Source organism: Spermophilus citellus (genome assembly GCF_964194105.1).
Source record: "Spermophilus citellus genome assembly, chromosome: 6".
NCBI classification, from domain to species: domain Eukaryota; kingdom Metazoa; phylum Chordata; class Mammalia; order Rodentia; family Sciuridae; genus Spermophilus; species Spermophilus citellus.
In genome coordinates, this window is record NC_138187.1 from 100695294 (window position 1) to 100720375 (window position 25082).

Here is a 25082-nt window from a genome sequence, read left to right on the forward strand (position 1 = left end):
ACTGCCCAGCTCCTGAGAACCAGGGGATCAATGGGAACACATGCCCATGTGAAGTGGTCAAAGACTGTTAAAGGGAACAGGAGCAGGACAAGGAGAGGGGGCTCCCCTACCATTGGTCTCCACAGCATACCCCGGTAGCCCAACCCAGAAAGGGAAGGGCTGGGAGCCCAGGTGGACACAGCTCTCTTCCAGATCTCAGACGTCACAAGGACTGAGAAGCCAGGGTGCGGGCCGAGAAGGGGCCTGCGAGGAGCACATGCCCTGAGTACTTGCTCCGACAATGCACTCCCAAAGAGCAAGGAGGCCAGGTTCACGTGCAACCTCAGGTCATAAGTGCCTAGGTGTTGCAGAAAGGAGAAACTGTAGTGTCCCCAAACCATGATGTGACACAAGAGACATGTGCCCACCCAGGCCGCATGGCTGCCAGCAGTGCAGTGAGGACCCAGGACCTGATGCTGAGGGTGAGGCCATCAGAGGTAGGGACATTGGGAAGAGGCTGAGAGTCTGCATGTTCACATCCCTGGGATGCCCATGGCGCTGTGCAGGGCACACTGGGGGCAGCGAGCACCAGGCTGCAGGTCGGACACTCAACGGCCAACCACCTCTGGAGCCCCATCACACTCCCTCGGGACTCGGCACAAAGTGATCAGAGCATGAGTACACTGGCAGCACACAGAGCCCAGCACCAGCTGGGGCAGAACATGGGCATGTCCCAGGACCCCTGGAGTCAAGCCCTGCCCTTCCCTGACAGCTGAGAGGGGACCTGGCATTCGGGCGCCTGGGTGCTTCTGGGTAGTTATGAAGAAGGTCCTGCCGAGAAGCCTCCTTTCCCCATTGCTGCCTCCTTCGGCCACCCTGAGAAGCCGTTTGTGGGGTGCTCCTTATATGTGCGTTGAGAAGCCCAGATGATAAGACCTTCATGGGCGGATGGAGGAGTGAGGCCGCGGGCAGCAGGGGCACACGGTCGACCTCCCAGCACAGTGCTCAGCCACCCAAGAGGGCAGTGACAGGGCCTGTGGGGGCTCACGCTGCCAGGAACCCTACCAGGCATGGGTAGGACACAGCAGACCCCGGCTGCACTGTGGAAGGGCACATCAACAGCTGTGCCCCCAGCTCACCAAGTTTCATAACCGCTGAAATCGAAAATACAGTCTAAAAATAGCTCCATAAAATGACTTTCCTCTTTCAGGCCACCAGACAGGAAATGGGCTGACACCAGACACCACAGGGCAAGACCGACTTCTAGCGCCCATCTGGACAGAGCGGTCACACAACTGCCCTGTTGCCCGCACAGCCCAGCAGCCCAGAAAATGAGGGAGGAAAGCAATTACCCTGGAGCTGGAAACCAACGGTGGATATTGGATCATGATTATTGATGGAGAGGCAGGAGAGAGACCGCAGAGCACCAGACCCTCAAGGCAGTCGGCAGGAGGGTTCCGGAGGGGCGCTCGGTTTGGCTTTCTTTTCATCTCTCTGCCAGTCATTTGAATGTGACACTGACTCTAAGCACGGCCTGTCCCATCCTTATCAATATTCAATACCACTGTGCTGTTGGCACATTATCTCCCCTGGATACACCAAAGCACCAGATTCCTTGCTGTGGAGACAGCTTTGCACATGGACCCCGTGAATTCTCAGAGGCGGAACCGCATCCTCAAGCTCTGGAGAGCCATTCTGTAGCAAATATTTACTTCTCTATTTGTTTCCTACGGATGCTGAGCACATAGCATCTAATCTGGAGGCACAGAGGTGCCGTGGCTCATTCTAAAGCAGGCAGTGCCATCGATTCCATCAGCCGGGGTGGGAACACCTGGGGCTTGGGATTCCATTTGGCAAGAAGGAATAAAGGGTTGGTGCAGCGTGGAGGCAGAGAGAAGGTATGCGAGTTCTTCAACTTTGCATTGCACCCTAAAACCCAGCTCCCCGTACCACCCTACGGGGAGTGAGTTTCCAACAGAATGGTGGCCTCCAGGTCCACGTTAAACAGCTTCTTCCAGAGGTGGCCACTAATGACTCAAAATCCCTGGGCTGGGAGCACTAGGAGCAGAGGAGGTTGATAGAGTCACCTCTCTGTGCCCATCGGAGCCCTAGGCACTTCCCATCAATTATTTTGTTCTGCTGCACAATTTTATGAGAGACGAGTGTCATGCCTCTGATCTCCACCCCGCAGATGGAGACAGGGCTCCAGAGAACCTGCCCAGTTAAGTATCTCGCAGGGGAAGTCCCCTTCGGACGACAATGCCTGTGGCAGGTGGCACCAGATTCTCTTTTCCACTATGAAGCCTCCTCTCCACCTGGGAAGCACAGTGTCCTTCTCTGCTCTAAGCCCAACAAAGCTCGTGGAGGCTCACTGACTAGGCGTCTTGTGCTCCAGACCCAGGAGACACCCAGAGAGCCACCTCGCTTGGTCATTTTCTCACAGTAGGCGTTGCTCAATTTTTGTGCAGACACAGGAACTTCTAGTGAGATGATGGAAGCAGCAGAGGTCGTGGTGAACAGTGGCAGACGAGGTCATTCCCTGAGTGTACCGGGCTGACCGCTCCCCAGGCCCCAATTGCCCACATGAAGTTTCCAGCTGAAAACGGGGTTCTTGGACATGTGAGTGGGGACACACTGCCCATCCAGCCTGGCTACAGCTGCTCTGGCCTCCAGCCCAACAGGGGTGCCATTTGCAGAGCTGCCCACAGCAGCAACGGCAGCTGCGCAAAGGGTTTAGGGATGAACCATGCTTCCTCAAGGGGCTCTGAGGGTGAGGAGGGCACTACTTGATGTCTCTTTATAAATAAGGAAACTGAAATTTTAAAAGGTTAGTAATTCTCTCAAGGTCACAAAACTAGACCGTGCCAAAGTGGCCAGCCATGGGGTTGGCACAGCATCGGGCACAGGTCATCACTCCATGCACCTTTCCTTCAAAGCCACATGAGCTCCAACTTTGCTCTGTGCCCTCTCTGCCCATCGGGGACCAGGGCCAGCTCAGAGGGACCGGCCACAGGCTCCTCAGGGACCAGGAATGTGTGCTGAGGGCTTCTGGTGGCTACTAGAGCCACAGCAATGATTCTGAACGCCCCTTCCCTGGGTGTGTTGGACGAAAGGCCCCACGTGCACCAGACTGTCCTCACACCCTGACTCCAGTGTGTGAGTCGCCTCAATCACCAGGCTTCTCCATGTCCCCAGCAGAGTTCAGTTCTGGTTTGGTTTCCCTGGAAAATCCTATTTTTAAAGTAATAATAATATTTCTGATTAAATAAAATAGAGATAATGGGGAGGCTGGTTCAGCCACAAAGGGTTGACTACAAAGCTCATGTAGTACTTGTCTTTCCTGATCCTTGGATTAGTCTGTCGAGACTGGGAACAACCTGAGGGAGCTTAGGAAGCGATCTGGAGTCAGCCTGCCCATAAGTGCTCCCTGGCTCAGCCTTCCTGGGCCTCAGCCTCCTATCTGTACGGCAGAGATGACAGGAATGCGTACCTCTTCAGACTGTGAGGTGAGGGGGTTGAGTGTGCAAAGTACTACGGACAACATCTGAACATGACTGATGCCCCTACTTGTATCTCTCCTGTCCTCACCATCCCCCCACCACAGCAAGGCCCCCCAGAGTCAGGCTTGAATGCCTCCCCTGCCAGTTACCAGTTCACCACCTCTCAGCCTTTTAGCTCCAAATTTACCCTTCATTGCCTGCTTAGCCCAAAGGCAGCTGGGCCCTTCAAGCAATTTCCCCTTGCCAGCTGGTACAATATTAAGTTATGTCAGTGGAGGGAGCCGGACACACCCTACAGGGAGAACTGGAGAGACCTCGGCCAGCTCAGAAGGACTCACCACAGGCTCCTGAAGAGCAGACGCTTCTCTAGACCCGGCTCCTGCTGCCTGCACAGCTCTCCGCCATCTGCTCCATGGATACTTGGCTCTGCTTTCTGCAGAAGAACAGCCTCTCCAGCCCCAGCCCCAGATGCAAGCAATTTTATTAGGAACCAATTTCAAGCACAAGAGAAGAAATACAAATAGAGAATCACAGAAACGAAGCAAAACCATGTGCTTCTTTGAATAGGAAATAATAGCATAAACCATAATTTCTTTTCTAAAAATATTATAGATCCGTCTAATGACAAGGCCAAGAAACAGTGGCCAGCCCAGTAGTCCAAAGCTCCTTGGAGCAAAGGCTGATTCCAGACCTGGGGCAGGAAATGCCCAAGATGAGCCAGAAACCCCCGATTCCATCAGAAGACGGAGAAGCTTCTTGGCTGATGTCAAAAAATTCTAAAGCCAATTCAGAGAGGCTCTCATTGGCCAAAGAGGGAGCAGTGTGGATGAGGGTAATCCCGCAAATAACTTCAGTGCCACAGACGTGGGAAGCCGTGACATGGCAGCAGCACAAGCGCACGGAGGCAGCTTCCTGGTCACCTTTGGTGGATGCTAGGAAATGGTGCTACTCTGAAAACCAGATTGTTAGGGAAAGAATCACAAATTCAGCTTGCCTTTCACAAGTGGTTCTTCTGGATCATCAACTAGACACTGAAGGAAACTTGTTCTTATAGAAATCTCCGGCTACATCTGACAGAATTGCAAGATAAGAACACTGCTCCTTGGCACCCTGCTGTGATGACGCAGCACGAGGTGAGCCTGACACAGAGTCCAGGAGGGAGGTGCCACCAAGCCCCCCATGCTCCACGCAGCTCAGGAGAGTGACTGCAGACACCTGGCCCATGGAGCTGCGTAGAGAGCACTGCTGGCCCTCCCTGGGCCACAGGGTCCAATCTAAACGTTACCAGCCTCAGGTCTGACTTGGGGTTTATGGGAAACCCAGGTAAAAAGAAGCATGGACTATGGGGACAAGTTAGCCAAAATATGAGGATAAACTAAGCACAAAACTGCAAGCAGGTACAGAAAGAGGAGCGCGGAAGTGAAGACTTAGCAGACCTAGGGCACCTCTTTGTTTGCAGAACAACCTAAAATCAAAGCTCTGACTACGGGAAAGCCGGAGCGCCACTGGATCACCAGGCTTACCCAGGGGTTTCTGCTCCTGTCTTCGGCGCGGCTTCGGCGCTGCATTTATTTTTTTAAAGCCATTATTTTTTGTAGATAAATATACGGATGTGTGTATGGATTAAGTAGAATGTCTGAGGTCTGCTCCCAAATATTCCTGCTGCAGTAGTGTGGGTGCAGTAGACTAGCTCACGGCCCCAGGCTGCCCGCATCCTGGACCCGGGAACCTGTGGATTTCACTTTTTATGGCCACGATGTGACCAAGTGAAGGAGCCTGAGGTGGGGTGATCCTGCCCTCAGGGATCACAAGGTCTCATCAGAGGAGGCAGGAGGTTGAAGCAGAAGGCCACGTGGCAATGGAAGATGAGATTGGAGGCATGTGCTTGGGAGGAGGAGGGCCACCAGCCAGGGAAGCAGTGGCCATGAGGAGCTGCAAAGGGCCAGAATGATTGTCCCAACAGCCTCCAGCCCTGGCCACACTGTGACCATAACTCAGTGAGCAGCCATGGGCTTCTGGCCTCCAGCACGAGGACAATAGTTTTGTGTTGTTTTGAGACACTCAGTCTGAGGTCACTTGTTACAGCTGCAGAAGGGAACGAGTACAATGGGGAACCGGTAGAATGGGGCCAGGGGCTGCTGGACTTGCTGGTGCACACATGGGGTTCCTCTTAATTCCTCTGGTTTATACGTGTTTGAAGATACTTTTCTTCTTATTCTTATTTCTGTGGTGCTGAAGATTGAACCCAGGGCCTCCCAAGGTCAGGCAAGTTGTCTATCACTGGTTCCATCCCCAGTCCTGTAATAAGCTTTTCTTTAAGATTAGCTAAGTGGATTCAAATCAGAAAGTCCATTTCTAAGATTCAGTTTTCAAGTCTCAAATGACGGCCCCCCATCCAGCTGTTACACGGGGCTAGCATTGATCACTCAGCCTGGGGCTCTGAGGGAGGCCAGGGGAGACTGCAGGGTCCACGAGAGCTCCTCAGGATCTTGCAGGGCATGAGGTCTGGGCCTTCCATGTTCAGGTGAGAGAGCTCACATCTGGTTGGGCTGTCAGGAGGCTGGTACCCAAAGGTCCACACAGAGTACTGAGCAGGTTATCTGACACCACTGGCCTTGCTAAAGGTCAGCTAGAGGGACTCTCTGCCTGTAATTTTCGGCTTTCCAATAGCACGTGAAAAAATGTCTTACATCAGTCTCTGCAGGGACCACTGCAGTCCTCTAAAATGTATCTGGACCACAAGTACTATTCAAGTCTATTTAAGTCACAAACACTCTTTAAAAATGCTCTTATTGTTTTTCCACATGTTATTTTATATTATTTTATTGTTAACTGACACAATAATTGCACATATGTGATATTTTGGTACATGCATGCAATGGGTGAAGGTCAGATCAGGGTAATTAGCATATCCATGACCTCAAATATGTCTCCTTTCTTTGTGGTGAGAATGTTCAACATCCTCTCTTCCCAGTATTTTAATATACATAATAAATTATTGCCAACCACTGTTCCCCTGCTGTGCTACAGAACTCTGGAAGGTATTCCTCCTCCTTGCTGTCACTTTATATCCACCTGGAGCCTCTAATTCATGGCCCTCTTGTACTTGTTTGTTTGTTTGTTTGTTTTCATCCCCTGGGGTGGGACCCAGAACTTCCTGCATGCTAAGCAAACCCCCACCCCCGGCCCAGCCATCCTCTCTCCTTCCCTCACTCCCCTCTACTCTTCCCAGCCTTGGTAACTACTCTTCTATTTTCTTTGAAGGCAACGTTCTTAGTTTCTACACCTTTCTTTGCCTGACTTATTCCACTTAACACACTGCACTCTAGGTTCACCCTTTGCCACAGGTGACAGACCTCCCTTCTTTGCCATGGCTGAATAGTACTTCATTGTGATATATACATTTTTGTATCTATTCATCTATGGATGGACACTTGGGTTGATTCCACACATTGGCTTTTGTGAATTGTGCTCCAATAAACCCGGAAGAGCAGAAGTCTCTTCAACATGCTGGGTCGATTCCTCTGGATGTGGACCCAGTGGTGAGACAGCTGGGTCACATGGCAGTTCTAGTTTTTACTCGTGATGAGCCTCCCTGCTGTGTTCCACCAGGGCAGGGTGAATCCACAGTACCCAGAAAGCCCCAGCTCTCCTTCTGCGTCTCCGACCATAGCCATTTCAGCAGAGGTGAAATGGCATCCTCTATGGGTTTGGCTTGCATTCCCCTGATGACTGTTGAAGTTGTAGACCTACTGCCCTTTTATTAATTGGATTATTTGGATTTTCATCATATGGAGTTCAATTCCTTATATATCCTGATATTAACCTTTCTCACATGGAGAGTTTATGAATATTTCCTCCCACCCTCAGGGTGTCTCTGGGCTCTTTGATTGTTTCCTTTGCTGCCAGGAGCATCTTAGTTTGATAAAATCCCTTGTCTTCTTGTGTATGTGTTGTCACCTGTGAGAAAGCTCATCTTTTGTTTGATTGCTTTGTCTTGCTGGTTTCCTCAGAGAACTCGGAAACAAAGGCATGTTGTTAAGCAAAACAGGGAGAAAGTCCCCAGAAGGCAGGGGCCACAGCTGTCTGCATTCCTGGTTTGTTCCTCAGCCTGGAGCTGGGCAAGAATTCTTCCCTTCCTGCTCCTGAAGTCACATCTCCCTCCAAGGCAGCCAAGTGAAGACCAGGCCTCTCCAGGAATGAATCTGCAGTATGGTTGTGTCTCTCATCTCTGCTGCATGGTGACAACAGGCCCCGGGGCTCAAGGCTGCAGTCTCTTGGGGCTGGAGGTGGGCTGGCAGCTGGGCACCTGTGGGCCACAGCACCTCCCCTCTGCCTCTGAGGAACTGGGAGAAGGGAGGCAGAGCGTCTCTCGGGCCTCTCCCTGGTGTCAGGAAGCACAGAACTGCTGCAGCCCGCGGAGCTGGTGGTAGACACTGAGCAAAGCCTGAGAGCAGAATGAGGCTGCTCCGCAGGCTTCGGTTCCCTGGAGAAAGAGACCGAGGAGGCTGTCGTTACCCTTGCACGTGAGTGCTAAGCAGACATGAAGGAACCCACCCAAAGATGGCTGGGTGACAAGCTAGCAGGTCACAAAACCCTGTTAGCTACAGAAACTTACACCAAGGCCTCCACCTTCCTTCCAACACACTGAGGTTGGTCTGGGTTTCCTGTTATGGACGTGAAGACAGAAGAAGCATCCTGAAGATACACCAGCTCTCCTCCTTCTACCCTCATGAGAAGAGCTGGACCTGTTGGCAAGGTGAGTCTGTTACCAGGTCTTCATTTGGCTCGTTTTGCACCAGCTAAGGATCTGGAGGTAGAGCCGATGTTTATTCCTATGACAGGAAAAAGACCAGCAGAGGTCCAAGTGCTGTGACTCAGCAAACCAGGAGGCTGACACCGGAGGATGGCAAGTTCAAAGCCAGCCTCAGCAACTGAGCGAGGCCCTAAGCAACCTCGAGAGAGTCGGTCTCAAAATAAAAAGTAAAAAGGGCTGGGGATGTGGCTCAGCAATTAGGCTCCCCTGGGTTCAAGCCCAGGTACCAAAAACAGAAACAAAAAGCCATACAATAGCACATTATTCAAGATCAGGAAAAAAATGGAAGCCTGCTTCTTGCCACGCATGGTGGACCTGGAGCTCAGGGAAAGAAGCCAGACACAGACAGAAAACACCGCAGGGCCTCACTCTAGGTGCCACACACACCAAACACAGAAGAAGACAGTAGTGTCCAGGGCAGGCAGGAGGCAGTGGAGGAGATGAGGAGCAGCCAGATAGTGGCCTCAGAGGAGCAGACGTGCAGGATGGACAAGTTTGGAGGCTGCTGTTCAGTGTGAGGTCATTAGGAAATAACACTATCCTACCAGAGATTCTAAATAAGCAGATTTTAGCTGCTCCTGTTACACAAGTGTATAGAAGAGAGATACGTCCATTTGTTCACAATCGGGCCCTCTTCACTGTCTATTCATACCCCATAGCATCACGTAAATCCCAAACACACACAGTAAGATTGACTCTTAACCATGGCCGACGGCATTGGTCATGAGGTTTCCGGTTCACCTCGCCTGGACATAGTGCTCCCAGTGTTTCTTGTTGTTTTCAGTCAGGCTGAGATTCAGACTCTGCAGAAGGAAACTTGCAGAGAGACAGAAGGGAGGTCCGTGGGAGCAGGCCATATGCCCCGGGGCCCTGGTCTGCCCTGCGCCTCCACTGCCCCTGCAGTTCCAGGGAGGAAACCAGAGGGGCGTAGCCGCAAGACAGGCTTCAGACACAGGCAGGTGCACTGGTGAGGAACAGAAGCCACCATCGGAGAGCCCAGAGATGCCCAGCTCAGAGGACAGGAGGCGAGTTTGGGTGAGGAGGTCCTCGGTGTCCTGACCTGCTGCCAGCGGATACACCTGGCGTTTAGCCTTTGACCTGCGGACCTGGAGATACTGTCTGGACGGCCGTGTGGCTGTGTTCCTCCAGCCTGGATCTTACCATCCCCTTGGCAAGGAAGCGGCAGCTGGCTGTTCAGGCCAGGGAAGGCAGCTGCAGGAGGGGGAGAGGCGCACCTGCACCACTCATCACCATTGGGGTCCAGGGCCTCAAGGTTTGGCGGGTCCGGGATGGTGTCACCACTCATGTCTCCCGAGCTGCCTGCCCCACACTTTGAAACCAGATTAGTAGCATCAGTGTCCTGCATGACTGGCAGATTTAAGGACACTGGGAAACCTGCCCTGACCTAAGTGACTCCTGGAGGAACAGACACTATCCCCAGAACTCCTGCATCTGGACCTCCAGGGGAAGCCAGGGCCACCTCCCAAGTGCCTCCTTTCTTTAAAGAACAAGGCACTGGCCCTGATCCTGGGGCCAGGAGCCACTGTGAATGAGTGTAGGGTGGTTCCCAGAGGGAAGAGGAGTTAGAGCACACCAACCCGCTCCACGTGGGAACCACTGGCCATTGGTTTCCAGAATCTCCCAGCCAGCTTCCTTCATTTCTAAGTCTCGGGTCTGGACACAAGCATGGACCATGGCGGCACAGGCTGCCACGTTCCTTTTCTGCCTCCCAAATCCTGTTCCAGGGTCTGGTAGTAAGGGTTGACTTGGAGCAAAGAACACACGGTCGAGGCCAAGAGAGTAGCCAGGCTGCCTTGAGGAGCCGCCACAGGATCAGAACCTCTACCACCACCCCCACTGACTCCTGGGGAGATCCTGCTTCCTGGACAACCAGGGTGGCCTGAGAGGGGACCCAAGCACCTCTATCATGTGCTGACAACCTGGGCAGCCATGACAAGACCACGCTCATCCTGAAGCCCAGTTACACTTGGGCAGACCCTCCTCATCAAGGATGCACAGTCCCTTGCAGGTGGACTGAAACCTTCCAGGTGAGACCCCCCAGCAGCAGGAGGCCAAGATCACCAGGAACACCGCCCCCCCCCCCACCATATGCTCCAATAAGACTCACAAGTGAGCTCACTTGTGCCGAAGCGCCCTCCTGAGCAATCTTCAGTCTGTGACCAGGAGGGTCAACACAGGCCATCAGGAAGATAAAAGCAACTTCTACTCAATAGCAATAAATCAGGGACAAATCGTCAATTAACGTGCCCAGGCTTGAGTTCATTTGTGAAGCAAGGTTATGAGGCACCATTAGCATCTGCAGCGGTGGAAGAGGCCACCGCAGGACCTGGCAGATAATCAGAGGCTGGCTCCTCGTCCCCTCTGCAGAATAACAACGAGGGGAATAACTCAGTCCAATTGCATCGTCAAGTTGCCACAAGTTATCATCCTAGGCATCCCCGTCTCCTCCCAGTCCACTAAATAAATGTTATGATTTCTACCGGGGACTTTTTTTCCTAAGAAGCACAACTGAAAGGCCTGGTTTTCATGATGAATGGGGCTATGGAATTATCCTCAGAGGCTTAGCATACACACAATCACATCAAATTCTCTCAGCTCAAGAAATGTCATCTTTACATCAACTGCAACAGAGGGACCGTCCCCGCCTGAGGTGGCTGTGATAAGGGATTTAGACGCATCCTGGTGTGAGCTCCAGATAGGGACAGAGCCCAGCACCTGAACCAAGCGGCTGTCACCCTGTCCCTGTCCCTGTTAGTGCTCCGGTAGCTGCTCTGGGAAGCAGGGAGGCAGAGGGGAGGGAGCAAGAGAAAGGAGCCTAACAGTGGCACAGCGTGCGACAGTTGGTGTCACCACACCTGCGATGGCTGCTGCAGACGTGTCATCACTTAGGTGGGAAGAGGATATCGGCTTCATGACTGCCCTGCCACTAGAAGGCACAGCTGAGGAACTGAAGGGGCAGTTCTGTTTTCACCAATCGGAACCTAATAGTTCGTACCTTGCTAGCAAATTAAAGCATCCAGCAATCTTTTTTTTTTAAAAAAAATATGTTTTTAGTTTTCAATGGACCTTTATTTTCATTTATTTACTTGTGGTGCTGAGAATCAAACCCAGTGCTTCACACATGCCTAGGCAAGCGCTCTGCCACTGGGCCACAACCCCAGCCCACTTCCTGCAATCTTGATGGTGCTTCCCTGAATCATTAAAAAGTCTTCTCCTTTAATAACTGGATATCTACCGACAGGGTTTTCCACTGATATAGCAATTAATCTTTCTCCAAGATTTCTCAATTCTCACCCAAAATGCATCAAAAACATTCAAGCTATGGTGGTTTCTCTTGAGTCTGTAAACATCATCTGAGTTGTAATTCATGAATTAGGCACCGTGAAGAGTGAGCCCCTGGCAGAGCCTGGGTACAACCTCGGCTGGGTGCCTTCCTGAGTGGAGCCTGACCTGGAGATCTCCCCGATGACTTCCTGCCAACCTGTAACTAAACAGAGGAGGCAGGTGTCCTCGCCCTGGGCACTGCCTGGTGTCCAACCTCCTTAAGTGGGGCTAATGTCTTCACAGCTCTCAGAGGGCAGAGGGCACTGCTCCAGAGCAGAGAGGCTGGGTCCAGAGGCCCCTGCTTTACACGGCAGCTCATGTCCATCCGCTTTCTATTCCATTCCTCAAAATGACGGACATTTTCTTTTCCAGACTATCTTTTAAAAACAGCCTCATGCCCTCTTGAGTGGGAAACATCAATGACAAAGGACAGGAGGGCAGCCAACCCACACTCCTGCCTCTCCACTCAGAGGCACCTGCCTTACAGGACGAATCCCTGCGCCTTGCGCTGCCAGGGTCGCTCTATGGTGCAAGCACTAGGAAAAGCCCCCCTCCCCGCCATGCCCACAGGGCACTCTCCTGACCCCTGGCCTCTGCCGCCCACCCGTGCTCCCAGTCAGCACTCAGCTCCCAAGCACACCATCAGGGAAGGGGAGCCCGTGTATTGGAGTCCATTGCCCACCCAGTACTGTTTCTGAGGTCTGAGTTCCAGACCCCAGATATGGAGGCCCCGTGAGTCACTCCCCAGCCTCTGGACTCAAAGCAGAGCTCAGGACTCTCCTAGTCTCAGAAGTCCCACCAGGATCCATAGGCCCACAAGCTGCAGTTGCTCCAGAATCTCACCCCTGCCTTGCTCTGGCTCTGGGAACCTCTGCCCGCTCCAAGCCTCCTGCCGCATGAGATGGAGGACTCAGCTGCCTCATTTCCCTCCCTCCCGCCCTCTGCAGGAGGTGCTGACAGCAGGTCAAAAGGCAGGCAGCAAAACACTGAGCATGGGTACCTGAGCAGGCTGGCCACCCTGTCTGGGGGGACTCTTTGTGAGGTAGCAGCTGCAGGCAGACTGCTCTCCTCCTCCCCTCACCAAGAGGAGATTCCCTTCCACTTTTGTAAACTAAGGACTGTTCTTTCAACAGACTGCCTTTATTTCATCGTTCTCACTGTGCCATGCGGCAACTAGTGACAGCAACTGTTTATCGTGCCTTATTGCCAACAGCATTCTTTATCCTTTTCTTTACTAGCCCATTTTTATGATGGGAAATTGAGTCTTGAAGTGGTTTATTATTCTAGCGAAGGCCCTGGGCTCAGAAGTGGCCTCCTCGGAGTCTGGGTCTAGCGTCTCAAGGCGGAGCCCGACTTCACCTCTGCGCGTGCCTCAGTTCTCTCTGGAAGTCAGGAGAGGCGACGAGGAAACCCCTCCAGAGGCCCTGCCCCTGTGAAGCCCCCAGACTGACCTCAGGTCTCCTCGCTGACATCAGGAAACAGGAGCAGGTGGTGTGGGATGCCCAGGGTCCTCTTTGTTTTGAAGTAATGGCTCAAGAGAAGGGGCACCCTTTATACTACTCCTGTACCTCTTCTTCAGCCCAGACCCTGAGTCGGGGAGAGCAGCCTGGTCCTTCCCACTGGGCCCAGGCCCTGTGGAGGCCAGAGGATCAGGCTGGGGCTTTCTGACCGTCGTAACGAGGGAGCAGAACTTCTTCTCGGAACTCTGCACGATCTTTCTGAAGAACTAGATCTCAACATGTGGACACTTGGGAGGAGAAGCAGCTATTTCTGAGTAAAAATTCATCACTGGTGTTTTAGAGAATGGAGAGTATTGTACATTAGAAGTCAAGTTTATTAGAAGACCTGCCAAGTTCATTAGAAGTCTCTCATTTGCATGGGCCTTGGACATAGTTACTAAATCAACTCTGTATCTAGAACACTATCGGCTACAGCGGGGAGTCTGGTCCCCACCTAAGCACTACAAAAATCTCCCATTTTTTTTTCCTTCCTTTTCTTTTTACTCTTTAATTCGTGCCACTTTGTTACATTTTATGTATCACTTTTTCTGTATGTATGCTTGCTGAAGCATCATTACTTTAAGTATACTTAAGATTTTTCTGCATGAGAGGAAATAAGGTAAAAAGGAAACAAACAATCAGTGGTGATTTATTAAATTAGTGAGCATGTAGTGATTTCCATTATACCTGTTCACCCTTAATAAAGTATTTTAAATCCTTGTTTCTCTTTGAAAACCAGACAAACAATCCAGCCAAATGGCCTCAAAGTTCAAAGTGGACAAGACCTACAGTGAGTGTTCTCATGACTGCTTCCCCTGTGACATGCAGGATTGAATTATCTACTCAGAAGGGAAACAGGGCCCTGCGGCCACGTCTCCACCCATGGCTGGGCTTCCACGCATTCACAAGCCCCCAGAAGCAGTGGGGTCAGAGGGCAGAGTTTGGGCTACAGTAGGCCACTGATGCCTCAGGGCTGCAAGGAGACAGGAGGAGCCAGAGAGGCAGAGATGGCCTTCAGCAGAATCAGCAGGATAGTGGGCTCTGCTCAGAGACCAGCCTCAGGGTAAGCAGGAAAGATGCTACACCTCCCAATCTCTGCACCCTCACTGCCCAGGAGAAAGACAGAGCTGAAACTGTCCCATCTGGGCACAGAGGTGACTGACGGGGAAAGAAAGGCCTGCACTTCCCGCTCAGGCTCTCCAAGGCTGCAGAGGGAGGAGGCAGGGGCCCTGCGTGGGGGAGCCCCAGCTCTGCATGAGGACACCATCCTGAGGAGGGCGTGTTCGACTTGTGCCCACCAAGCCCAGAGGGAAAGGTATCTACTTTCGACCAACAATCGAATGAACTGCAGGGAGGGACGAGGAGGCCCTTCCTCTGATCCCCGGGGGGGGGGGGGGGGGGTTCCCAGCAGGCAGCTGCACACCTACAGGCAACTGTCTGTCAGATCCACTTCCTTCCATTCCCTCTGCATTGCTGGGATGTTCCTGGGGGTGGGAGGAACTGGGTGCCCAGGATGTTCAGATTGCCTGGCACGTTTGGTACGTTCCATGTGGCTCTGAGGAACCCACTCCTCACTGCAGACCTCCCCCTAGGAAGCAGACAGGGAATTTGGGTAGCACAACGGGGTGGGCAGACTCTAGAGGGCCACGCTCTGAGCAGGTCTCAATCCCTGCCTAGAGGCCCCAGCGCAAGCTCAGGTAAGCTGATTCCCTCCCTCTGCCCTCTAGCCCCCGGTCCTTGCCTTCCTCACCTCCTGGGTGCTGCTCCAGTGCGACTTCTCCAACTTCTCTGATAAGGACTAACTAGCTCCTGCTTCCCTTTGTGGATGTGGGACACAGAAGGCCGCTGGGAGAGGAGGCCACTTGCTGTATGTGAGACTGGATCGGTATTAGGAAGTAAGGAAATGGACATTCTCTCCAGCACCATCTCTACATGTTTAAATGACTCCTGCTCTTGGAAGAAAATGACACGCGTGTGCTCTGGTACCCATTTCCTCCCTGACATACATGTGTGACCTTCTTCATATGTAACATTTCTAAAGACAAAATCTCAATGGGTGAAATGGAAGCATGGAGTACACATCCTAAAACGTCCCTCCCCCTCTTTGGAAACAACTCTCCAGAGGTGTCTTCAACCTAAACACCCATCTTCCCTGAGCTTGGAAGTAGCCAGCCACCCTTGTTCTCAGCAGTAACCGAGAGGCCGGGGAGCCTGAGGAGGGACAGGTCTGGGTCTCAGAGAGCGTCCTACACATGTGCAGTGCCGCCTCGGCTGGAGGGCGCTCCCAGGAAGTCCAGCCACACCATAGGCTTCTCCCTGCCACTGCTGACACTACACGGCTGACGTGGAAGGCCAGCACCATTTTGCCAGATTTTTTTCCACTCCAGGAAGGTGTCTGCCCCTCTGGTTTTGCCAACATCTGGACCAAAGACTTAATGTCCACACAAACTGGCTGAGAAGGGGCCAGGGCAGAGACGGCCAGGGCCCTCTCCAGCCCAGCTCCCCCCTGCAGCGACCTCTGGGCCTCCATTAGCAGGTGAGTTCATGGGCACCATGCCTCTCCGCCTATCCGTGTGCACACTTCAAAATTATTAGAAGCTAAATGTGAGGTTTTGTTTAAAAAAAACTGGATTACCTTTAGAGCAATTTGTCAGCCTCTAAATTTCAAAGTAAATTTCAGGTGAAACCAAAGAGCTCTTGAGAGTTTCTTCTAAAGCCAAGACGGCCTCTGAAGAATTTTCCAACTACCTCCAAGCTCAAAGCAGATTGTAATGATTTTCCTGTTTTCTGATTATAAAAGTGTGATTCACACTCACACACTTGAGAATTGCAAGCAGAGTGCCAGGAAGCAAAAATAACCCACAATCCACAAAACTGCAGCTATTGTTTGCAGCAAAGGTTTATCTTCAACTTCAGGGAAAACCAAGCAGAGAGAGGAGGGGAGAGAGTAGAAAGAAGAAGGCGGCCACCATCGGTTCTGCCCGCGAAAGATCCCATATGTTTACCCAAAACCAGCACACATGGGGCAGGGGGCACCCGCCAGAGATGAGAGTTTGCCCTATACAACAAAGAATCTCTTTTTACAATGGTTAGAGACACACAAGATTTGAGATTGATAAAAAAAAAAAGTAGCCCATCTACAAAGTAAAGACGGAAAGCTTCTTTTGACCCCATGATAAAGGAGGATAACAAAGAGCACATAATAACTGAGATAACAGAAATGAAAACCCTTCAGCCAGGAGGGAAAGAAAACTAAGTCAACACAATCCTGCACCGTCCCCTCTGAATGCGGGCCTGGAGGAGAATATGTGGCACAGAGCTTCAAGGGCAGGATTGGCTGTTGCCATCTATTTTAGTCACGTGTTTCACTTCTGTGACTAAAGAATGCCACTGGAACAATTTCAGGGGAGGAAAAGTTTATTGGGGGTTCACAGTTTCAGAGGTCTTAGTCCACAGAAGGCCAGCTCCATTCCTCAGGGGTCAGGGTGAGGCTGAACACCATGACCAAAGAGTATGGCTCACATGACGATCAGGAAGCAGAGGGAGACTCCGCTGCCAGATATGAATATATGCCCAGAGCCACGCCCCAATTACCACCCCTCCAGCCACACCCACCACTGCCATCACCACTCAGTTAATCCCACCAGGGGATTAATTCACTGATTGGGTTAAGACTCTCACAACCCAATCACCGCTCCTCTGAACCCTCTTTCACTGTCTCACATGTGAGCTTTTGGGGGACACCTCACCTCCAGTCTCTCTAATCTCCCGTCATTACCACTGAGATCTGATGGCCAGGATGTGGGTTTGGATACTACGTCTTCTCTAGCCACTGACTTTTGAATCTAATAGTTAAGAATAAAGTGTCAAGAGGTGACAGCTATTGATCCGTTGATTCAAACACTAAATCTGATTTAGGCTCACCATGTGCCTGACAGCCTGCCACCTCCGGAACACCAGGCTGGTGGGGCATGGAATACGCCCTGGAGGAGCGAAGTCTGCCAAAACCAGATGCCCCCGCAATGGACTGCCGCGTGTGGCTACCAGGTGGTACCTGCAGGAGCAGGAGGGGCTGGCAGGGCTTCGCAGAGGGGCACGTGCACTGTGTCTTGGTGTGAGTGTTTGTGGGGCAGCAGGGGACTCTGCAGCGGAGCTGCACAGGGTACTTGGACACCCAGGGGGTCCAGCAAGTGGGGCGCCTTGGGCACCGTGCGGTGGGGACTGCAGACAAGACTGAACCAGCAGGCTGCAGCCCCTCACAGGACACCTCAGGTCCAGCAGCTATGCAGGGGTCAAGGGAGCCCAGCAGTGATGATGTCAGTCCTGCTGTGGAAAAGTGCAGGCTGATGTGGGAGAGGCCTTTAGGAAGAGGCTCCACTACTCTGTGGGAACAGGCGGGACACTTGGAGAGGCAGCCTGACTGCTGCCTCCCTCTGGCAGAGTGACACAGAGGAGAAAGAGGCACCTGTGCCAAGAAAAGGTCAAACAGAGCCCTCCTGCGGTGTCTCACCTTTGTGGAGGAAGGAGCCGTTATGCATGTGCACCTGACTCCAAGGCAGAGGACTGCAGCCAAGCCCTGCTCTAGCACCCAGCTCTCTTCTGTGCCACACAGATTCCCTGGGTCACTACTGGCTTCTACCCTCCTCCAGCAGCTCACTGACTTTCCCACAGACAGGGATGCTGAGCCCTCTGACTGCACCTAGTGTCCAGGTCTCTGTACACCTAGAGAATGACAAAGTCCATGTGGCCATCTGCTTGTGTCTTTGTCCCAAAACTGGCCAGACTGGAATCCCTGTGCAATGCCCTTTAAGGGCATCCCCTGCAGTGGCCCAGCAGGAGGGAGTGGACCAGCCAGCTCTGGGCGGCTTTCTTTCCAAAGCCCTGTCAGGCCACGGGATGCCACGGGGACTTTGGCCAGCATCTGCCACCTGCTTTAGTCACTTGATGCCTTGCAGTGTGCACTGAGCGATCACCATGAGGCCAACTACACCAGGGCAGAAAACCATTTCTGTGCCTCAGGTGTTGTTTCCTTGGAGAGGAAGAGATGTGATGGACCATCAGAGGAGATGGTCATCAGGGCATGTGAGCACAGCCATCACCACTTGGGGACAGCCACATGAGGGGCTGGCCCTCACCACCCATTCGGCAGTGTCCACTCTGATCTGAGGCACCTATAAAACTGCCTTCTCAAGGGTATACACCCTGGCTACCTGGTCAACTCCTGCCCCACCAGCCACCACCCTGGCCACAGGACAATGTGGAGGCCTTCTAGGTGCCAATGGACGTGAGTCAAGAGGTCAAAGACAGGTAGCTTGGGGGCATCTGTGTGGCTGGAGAGGCAGAGAGAGCGGTGGAGGGGATGGGAGAGGACATGGGTGTCTACCACCTGGCTGTGTTCCTTGAACCATCCGCACAAGCACAGGCTTCCGGGCACCTGATGTCAGCACTGACAAGTCCCTGCGGACACACTCCTAGACAAGACAGGTGGCCTCATGGCCCTGCCGGACGCCCCAGGCAGCCCGGAGAGCAGAGTGCAAGACCATTGCTCAGGGGTGGGCAGCCACAGCAGGTTCAAAGAAGGCACTTAACCCCGAGGATGGGTGAGGATTGGACCCACCAAGGTCCAGTGGTGTGCAGCTAGGAAAGGCCTCTGGAGGCCAGGCCGAGGAAGAGGGGTGGAGCCACCTGGCACATGCCAGGTGCCCTGGGGAAGGATACCCTTTCCCCTTTGAGGTGGCTCCTCTTCTAGGAAAACCCAGAGGCCTGGAAAGAGCAGGAGGACCTGCACACTGGAACAGGGGGATAGCTGGTGATGGTGACCCTTGAGGACGCAGTCACCAGGAGAAGCTGTGAGCACTGGGAAGGCATTTGGACATGAGCTGAGGACAAAGGGCAGCCACCTGCAATGCCAGGCTGTGTTTAAGACACACACTCGGGGCCCTCAGGACAGAGGACAAGGAGGACACTGGGGGTAGGGAGCCGCGCTGTGAGCTGGCCATTCCCGGAGAGGCCAGTGCACAAGCAGACAAAGGTGGCCCTGCAATGTGCCCAGGAGGCAGGGTCGACCAGACTTGGGGACTGAGGGGGACAAGAGGGCAGGGAGCCAGCCTGAGCCCAAGCCACATCAATGGGCAGAGCCTCCCCCACTCCCCACTGGCCACTTTCAACAGTCTGAGGTGTGAGAGGCAGGGAATGGCCAGGCAGAGGGTGTATTACTTTCCACAAGGAGAACAAAACCTCTAGAGCGAGTGCCCCGCTACCCCGACAGCTGGCTCCACCACTCCCAGGGAGACCTGTGGGCCCAGGGCACTGTCCCAGGACAGGTCCCAGGCGTGGCCTTTCTGAAGAGCTACTTAACCACATCCAAAATAGTAGCAACACATTGCCCTAAAACCAAATGCCTCCCAGGGCGGAGAGCACATTCTACATTCCCAAACTGGCTCCTTAATTAGGAGCAGAGCCAGGCGGCTGGTTCGTTTTCAGAAGTACGCAAGAGGAGAGCCAGAAACATCTCAACATGCCACAGCTGCCTGAGGGTCCTCGCGTCTGAATTCCTAACTGGGTTAAAAAAAAAAAAACAACCAGGAATGTTCACGCTGGTTGATTCAGGATTCAAAACAGAACCTACGACAATGTGCATTTCTGTATTGTTCAAACCATGTCTAAACGGGTTCACAAGGCATGAGGGCGGAATCCCATGCTTGTCCTTACCAAGGGACATGAAGGCTGTCCTGTGTTCTCCCCAGGACACAGCAAGCATCTCAGGCGATTTGCTTTGTAAAGGTGGAAACCTGGGCCAAGAGATATTTGTATTGCACCTGCTCCTTCCCCGGGGGCCCAAAGGACTTCACTTTTTCTTGGATAGCCCTTTTCACAGACTGGACTAAATTCCGGTGAACCCTCATGGAGCCTCCAGGTGCGCCCGGGGTCTGTGGTGCAGGTATTCTCCTTACCTGCACAGGTTTCCCTCAAGCACCTCCATGTACTTCACGGTCTTCTCCTTCACACTCGCTTCTGCAAAACAGAAGTGCAATGTGAATGTCCCTGCAGTGAGACAGGAACCAGAACCACACAGGCCCGGGACGGTCCAGGATCATGGCCATGCCTCTGGCAACAGAGGCCTCCCGTGTCAGGAAAACAATGAGGCCCATCACGGCAGGGCCCTGTGTCCTGTGCAGGGAAGGAGGCTGAGGCTGTGGGTGTCTCTGAGGGAGTCAGAGGTGGGAGCACCCTCACTATGCCATCCTGGCTTGGTTTCTTCCAGGCCACACACTGACCACCCAGTGGTCACGGGTGCTCCACGCACCTCCCCACCTGTAGCCAGCTCAGCTGTGGGACATAGGGAAGAGAACAGAGTGTGGAGCAACCTCTGCTCTACAGGGGATGCAGCCAAGGACCACAGGCCCACCCACTGGCACAACCCTCCAGTGAGGCCAGCCACCATCTGAACCTTCAGTGAGGCCAGCCACCTCTGACCCTCCAGTGAGGTCAGCTGCCATCTGAGTCAATGCAGAGCACATCAGTCACCAAATACACGCAGAAGGGGCAAGTGGCAGCAAGCACTGGACATGAGGAAGACCTGCACCCCTGGTCAGGCTCTGAGGATTGGACAGCTCCTCCCCAGATGCTGAGTATGGGCATGGAGTGCTCTGAAGGGCACCCGCAGGGGTGGCACTTGCAGAGGGGGCTGTAGTGGCCATGGCACTTTAAGGGCAGCTTCCCTGCTGGCCTCATTCTGGACTCCACTTAGTCTCCAGGTAGTCCACACTGCAGGTAGTCTACACAGTTTACCACCACTGTGAACTGGGGGAACCCACAAAGCAGAGGCCCGCCTGCCCCAAATGGCACACCTGGAGTCTGGAATCCTGCTCTGCCAACGTGTATGTTGGAGTAGGGTCAGGCGTACGGAAGAAGCTAGAAATGCACCCTGGACCTTCTTGCAAAGAAACTAAATATTTACACACACACAAAAAAAATAAAACAATCAGAAGTTTTGGTTCATTGCTTCATAAAAAAGAAAGAAATGCTTGGGCAATAAAACTATGTCATGTGCTAAGTGTTTTTCCAGGTGATTTGTTCAACATAATTATCCCCGGTGTCCAGAAGGTGGGCAACAAGACCCTTCCCAGATGCCAGAGTTTGAGATGCTAAGTGCCGTCTATAAAAGGGCACAGAACCTGCATGTAACCTACACACATCCTCCTGCATGATCTAAATCCTCCTGGATTCCTGGCATTGCCTCAGATGGTGGGAATGGCCTGTGAATAGTTGCTACACCCTGTGGGATAGAGACTAGGGAAAGGTCACTCTGCGTTTAGTACAGACACGGGTTTTGTCAAATAGTCCCAATCTGAGGTGAGTTGGATCCATGGTTGCAGAACCCCAGATCAGAGCGCTGACTGGCTTTTCTTTTTTTTTAACACATGCCACGTGCCAGGTATTGTCTGCGAGTGGGGATTTGGCTGTCACCAGAGGCTCTATAGAGTAGAGCTCTTCTCAACAGCTGATCTGGAGCAAGTATAGCAAGCTCCAAAGTCCCAACTGGAGAAGCTCTTCCTGCTCCACATCCCATGCCCTTGGGAAAGGTCAGCAAACAGAAAAGCTCAAGACGCCTGCTTCTGCAGCAGTCATCCTAACCGGGCGATGATTGAGAGTAACATAAAAGTTCTTTAGAAACTTAAGGTAAGTACTGTGCCAGAGCAAGTTCAAGAAAGACAATCAGGGCTGCGGAGCGGGGAGAGTAGGCCTCCTGGGAAGGTGGCACCTGAGTAATAGCTCGCAGAGGGCAGGGGAGAGCTGGCAAGCATCCTGAGCTGAGCAGGGAAAGCGGAGGGGCAGCCAGTCTGAAGGTCCCAGGGCCGGAGCCACCCGGAGTGCACCACAAAGTGGCTGGGGCCCAGTGCTCCAAGGAGAGAAGAGACAAGGCAGGCAGAACCCAGGCCCAGTCACGTGGCCATGGGGCAGACTGTGCTCCCAAACGGGGCCCCAGCATGCCTCTGGCCCCAAACACTGTTCTAGAACCTTCTGCTCCCCATGCAGAGACAAAGCCCATTTCCCTCCCAGGAATCTGGACAGGCTGTGACCACTCCACACCCAAGTGTGATGGGATTCCATGCGACTTCTGCCTGGCCCCCTCTCCTGGGAGCCGGCCACCACACCATGAGAAAGCCCACGTCCCATGGAGCCACGCGCAGGAGTGGAGCCAAGAGCCAGGCACAGGCCTTAGCCCGCAGCCAGCATCAACCCCAGATGCGCCTGATAGGCTGTCGGTGCTGTGCCTTTGCACCAGAGGGACCCAGACATCACGGAAAGACAAACCAGCCCACACACCTGTCCAAATTCTAGCTCTCAGAGCTCACAGACCTTCGTGATGGTGACACCGTGCCACGTGGCTGCAGGAACCAGAAAGTCCCTGCCAGGGCTGTAAGTCCCAGACTAAATGGGAAATGCTACAGAGTAAGGGAGACTGGCTCATGGTCACCAAGCTGAGGATCACAGAGGACAGGGTGGAAGCAGAAAGACACTGGGAGGTTCCTGTTATCATCCAGGAGAAGGCCATCGGCTGTCAGGGAGGAAAAGGAATCACTGTGCCTCACCGTCAAAGGGTCATAGCACGTCTCAAAAGACCACTTAAGAAGAGAGGGTATAACAGGTTTACCCGGCCAGTTTTATGTCATGCAGGACCCAAGGACCCAAGGATCCAGGGACAACCATGGGAGATGCTGGATGGTACAGGAAGTACTAGGTGCCATAGGAGGTACTGGCTGCCAAGGAGGTGCTAAGTGCCACAGTCAGTGCTAAATGCCACAGGAGATGCTGAGTGCCATAGTTAGTGCTGAGTGCCAGGGAGGTGCCAGTGCCACAGTTAGTGCTAAGTGCCACGGGAGGTGTTCAGTGCCATGGGATATGCTGAGTTCCACAGTTAGGGCTAAGTACCATGGGAGATTCTGGGTGCTGTAGTTAGTGCTCAGTGCCACGGGAGCTGTTCAGTGCCACAGTTAGTGCTAACTGCCAGGGAGGTGCTGAGTGCCAGGGAGAGGCTGAGTGCTCCAGGAAATGCTAAAGGATCAAAGAGAAGGGACCCCAGGGCTCCTGATAAAGGCAGGAAGGCATCCGCTTATCCCCTTTGCCAAGTGACGCTGACAACGTGATCCATGCCATACCACCAGAGTGGAATGCACGTAACTAGGTGACTCCAACTAAACAAAAACCAGTTGACACTTGAATGTGGTTAATCTGTGAAATGTTTACAGAGTGTAGGCCACAAACACAAACCACCATCCAGGTATCCAGTCTGGGGCCACTTCACATAAGACGCTATGCCCGACATGCCAAGGACCCCATTCCAGGGACACAGAGATGGCTAGGGCCAGGTGCTGACCCTGACCTCTCTTTATGGGGCACCATCCACAGTCTTCATCGGAACCAACAACCCAAAAACATCCATGGGCCTGATGGGAACACTGACCGTGACCCCAGCAGTACCCTTTCAGGGTAGGCGTGGCAGGAGGGAGAAGAGCAGGGTGGGCCCAGCTGGGTTTCCGTGGATGACAGCCTGCGTCTGCCTGACAGAGGCAGTACTGCTAGTCATGGAAGTGGGCAGGAGGTGAGCGACCCCATGCAGACTGGCCGTGAAGTCGCACAGAACACAGCTCCAGGAACTACAGTGGTCAGGAGGGCAGCCGCCGATCCCGAGGCCTAACCATGGACAGGAGCCGGGGCTCTCCACAGGGGCCGACCACTCACGTGGTCAGACATTAGCCGCTCCACTGAGGGGCTTGGCCATCACACAGCACCTGGAAGGCCTGGCCTCACTTTGGAAAAACAAGACATCAGATTTCAAATACCAATGTTGAAGGATCAATTTAGACAAAATTAATTTTCATCTAGAAAAATCATTCAGAAGGAAGATATGAAGGACAAAGGCGAAACTCCAGAATCCTGAAATTTTTTCAAATATCTAATGTCTGGTTGATTCTCTCTTCAAGTTAACCAGAGAGCCTCGTTAGGCTGGGTGATTAAACCACACACAGAGAGGAGGCAGAGACCCAGTGCCAGCGGAGGCTCAGGGAGGTCGGCAGTTCCAACACAGATCAGCAACGGCACTGCCCCGGCGGGTAGCGGGTGGGAGGGTGGCCAGGGAGTGGCAGGATCCTTTCCTGATGCCGTCCTGCTTGGTCACACTTCACACTCCCCCAGGCGTTCTGTCGGCTGGTGCTGAACCAAGGAGGACCATGGCCCCGGAAGCCCAGCGGGGCAGGCGGACCAGGCAGCTCAGCATCCCCTCGCAGAGCACTGCCTGCGGCAGGTCACACTCTAAACCCCGTGCTGACGATGCTGAGGGACACGGCCTGGGAAGCAGCCCTGCTGGTGCCACAGTGGGTCAAACAGGCAGCCAGGTCACTGGGACACTGCCACATCACACAGGCCTCCAGCTCAAGTGCCACAACAGGGGTTCCACGAGGGACACATAATGAGCATGTGAACTCTCGGCAGGTGTTTCAGGGGAACTCAGGAGGGACCAACACCTCGTCCAACACCTCTTACCTCTGCCACGTGCCAGGTTCCACATTATCATCAGGCCACAGAACTGGATACAATATTGCCCTGGAAGCCCTGGGCCCAATAAATCAGCAGAGATCAGGACAGAAGGGAGAGCCAGCCGGTGGCACAGGGTGGAAGCAAGCCGGGAGCAGGAAGGTCCCTTCCAGCCTCACACATGCCTTGTCCAATGTCCTTGCCAGTGGAAAGAAGCCCCTGCCCGCAGCGATCCCCACCGACCCTGAGGGCTCCCAGGGCTGACGCTCTGTTTTCCAGCCTGTGACTGCAGGGTGTGGGGTCTAGAAACTGAGCTGAGTGTCAGACCTGCTCAGCGAGCTGCTGACTCCCTCCAGCACTGTGCAGGTAAGAGCAGCCTTGTCCTCTGACTCGTCCCTTCCTCCC

General features: G+C 53.3%; 1 protein-coding gene across 4 annotated transcripts in view; it reads right to left on the minus strand.

Moving 5' to 3' along the window:
- The window catches only part of DISC1 (DISC1 scaffold protein), a 191029-nt gene that overhangs the window by 24097 nt on the left and 141850 nt on the right, over positions 1–25082 (minus strand). For all 4 annotated transcript variants that reach the window (XM_081298287.1, XM_081298288.1, XM_081298284.1 and 1 more), the window contains exon 10: positions 20093–20153. In XM_081298287.1, coding sequence (XP_081154413.1) covers positions 20093–20153 — 61 coding nt within the window. The remainder of the gene's footprint in view (positions 1–20092; positions 20154–25082) is intronic.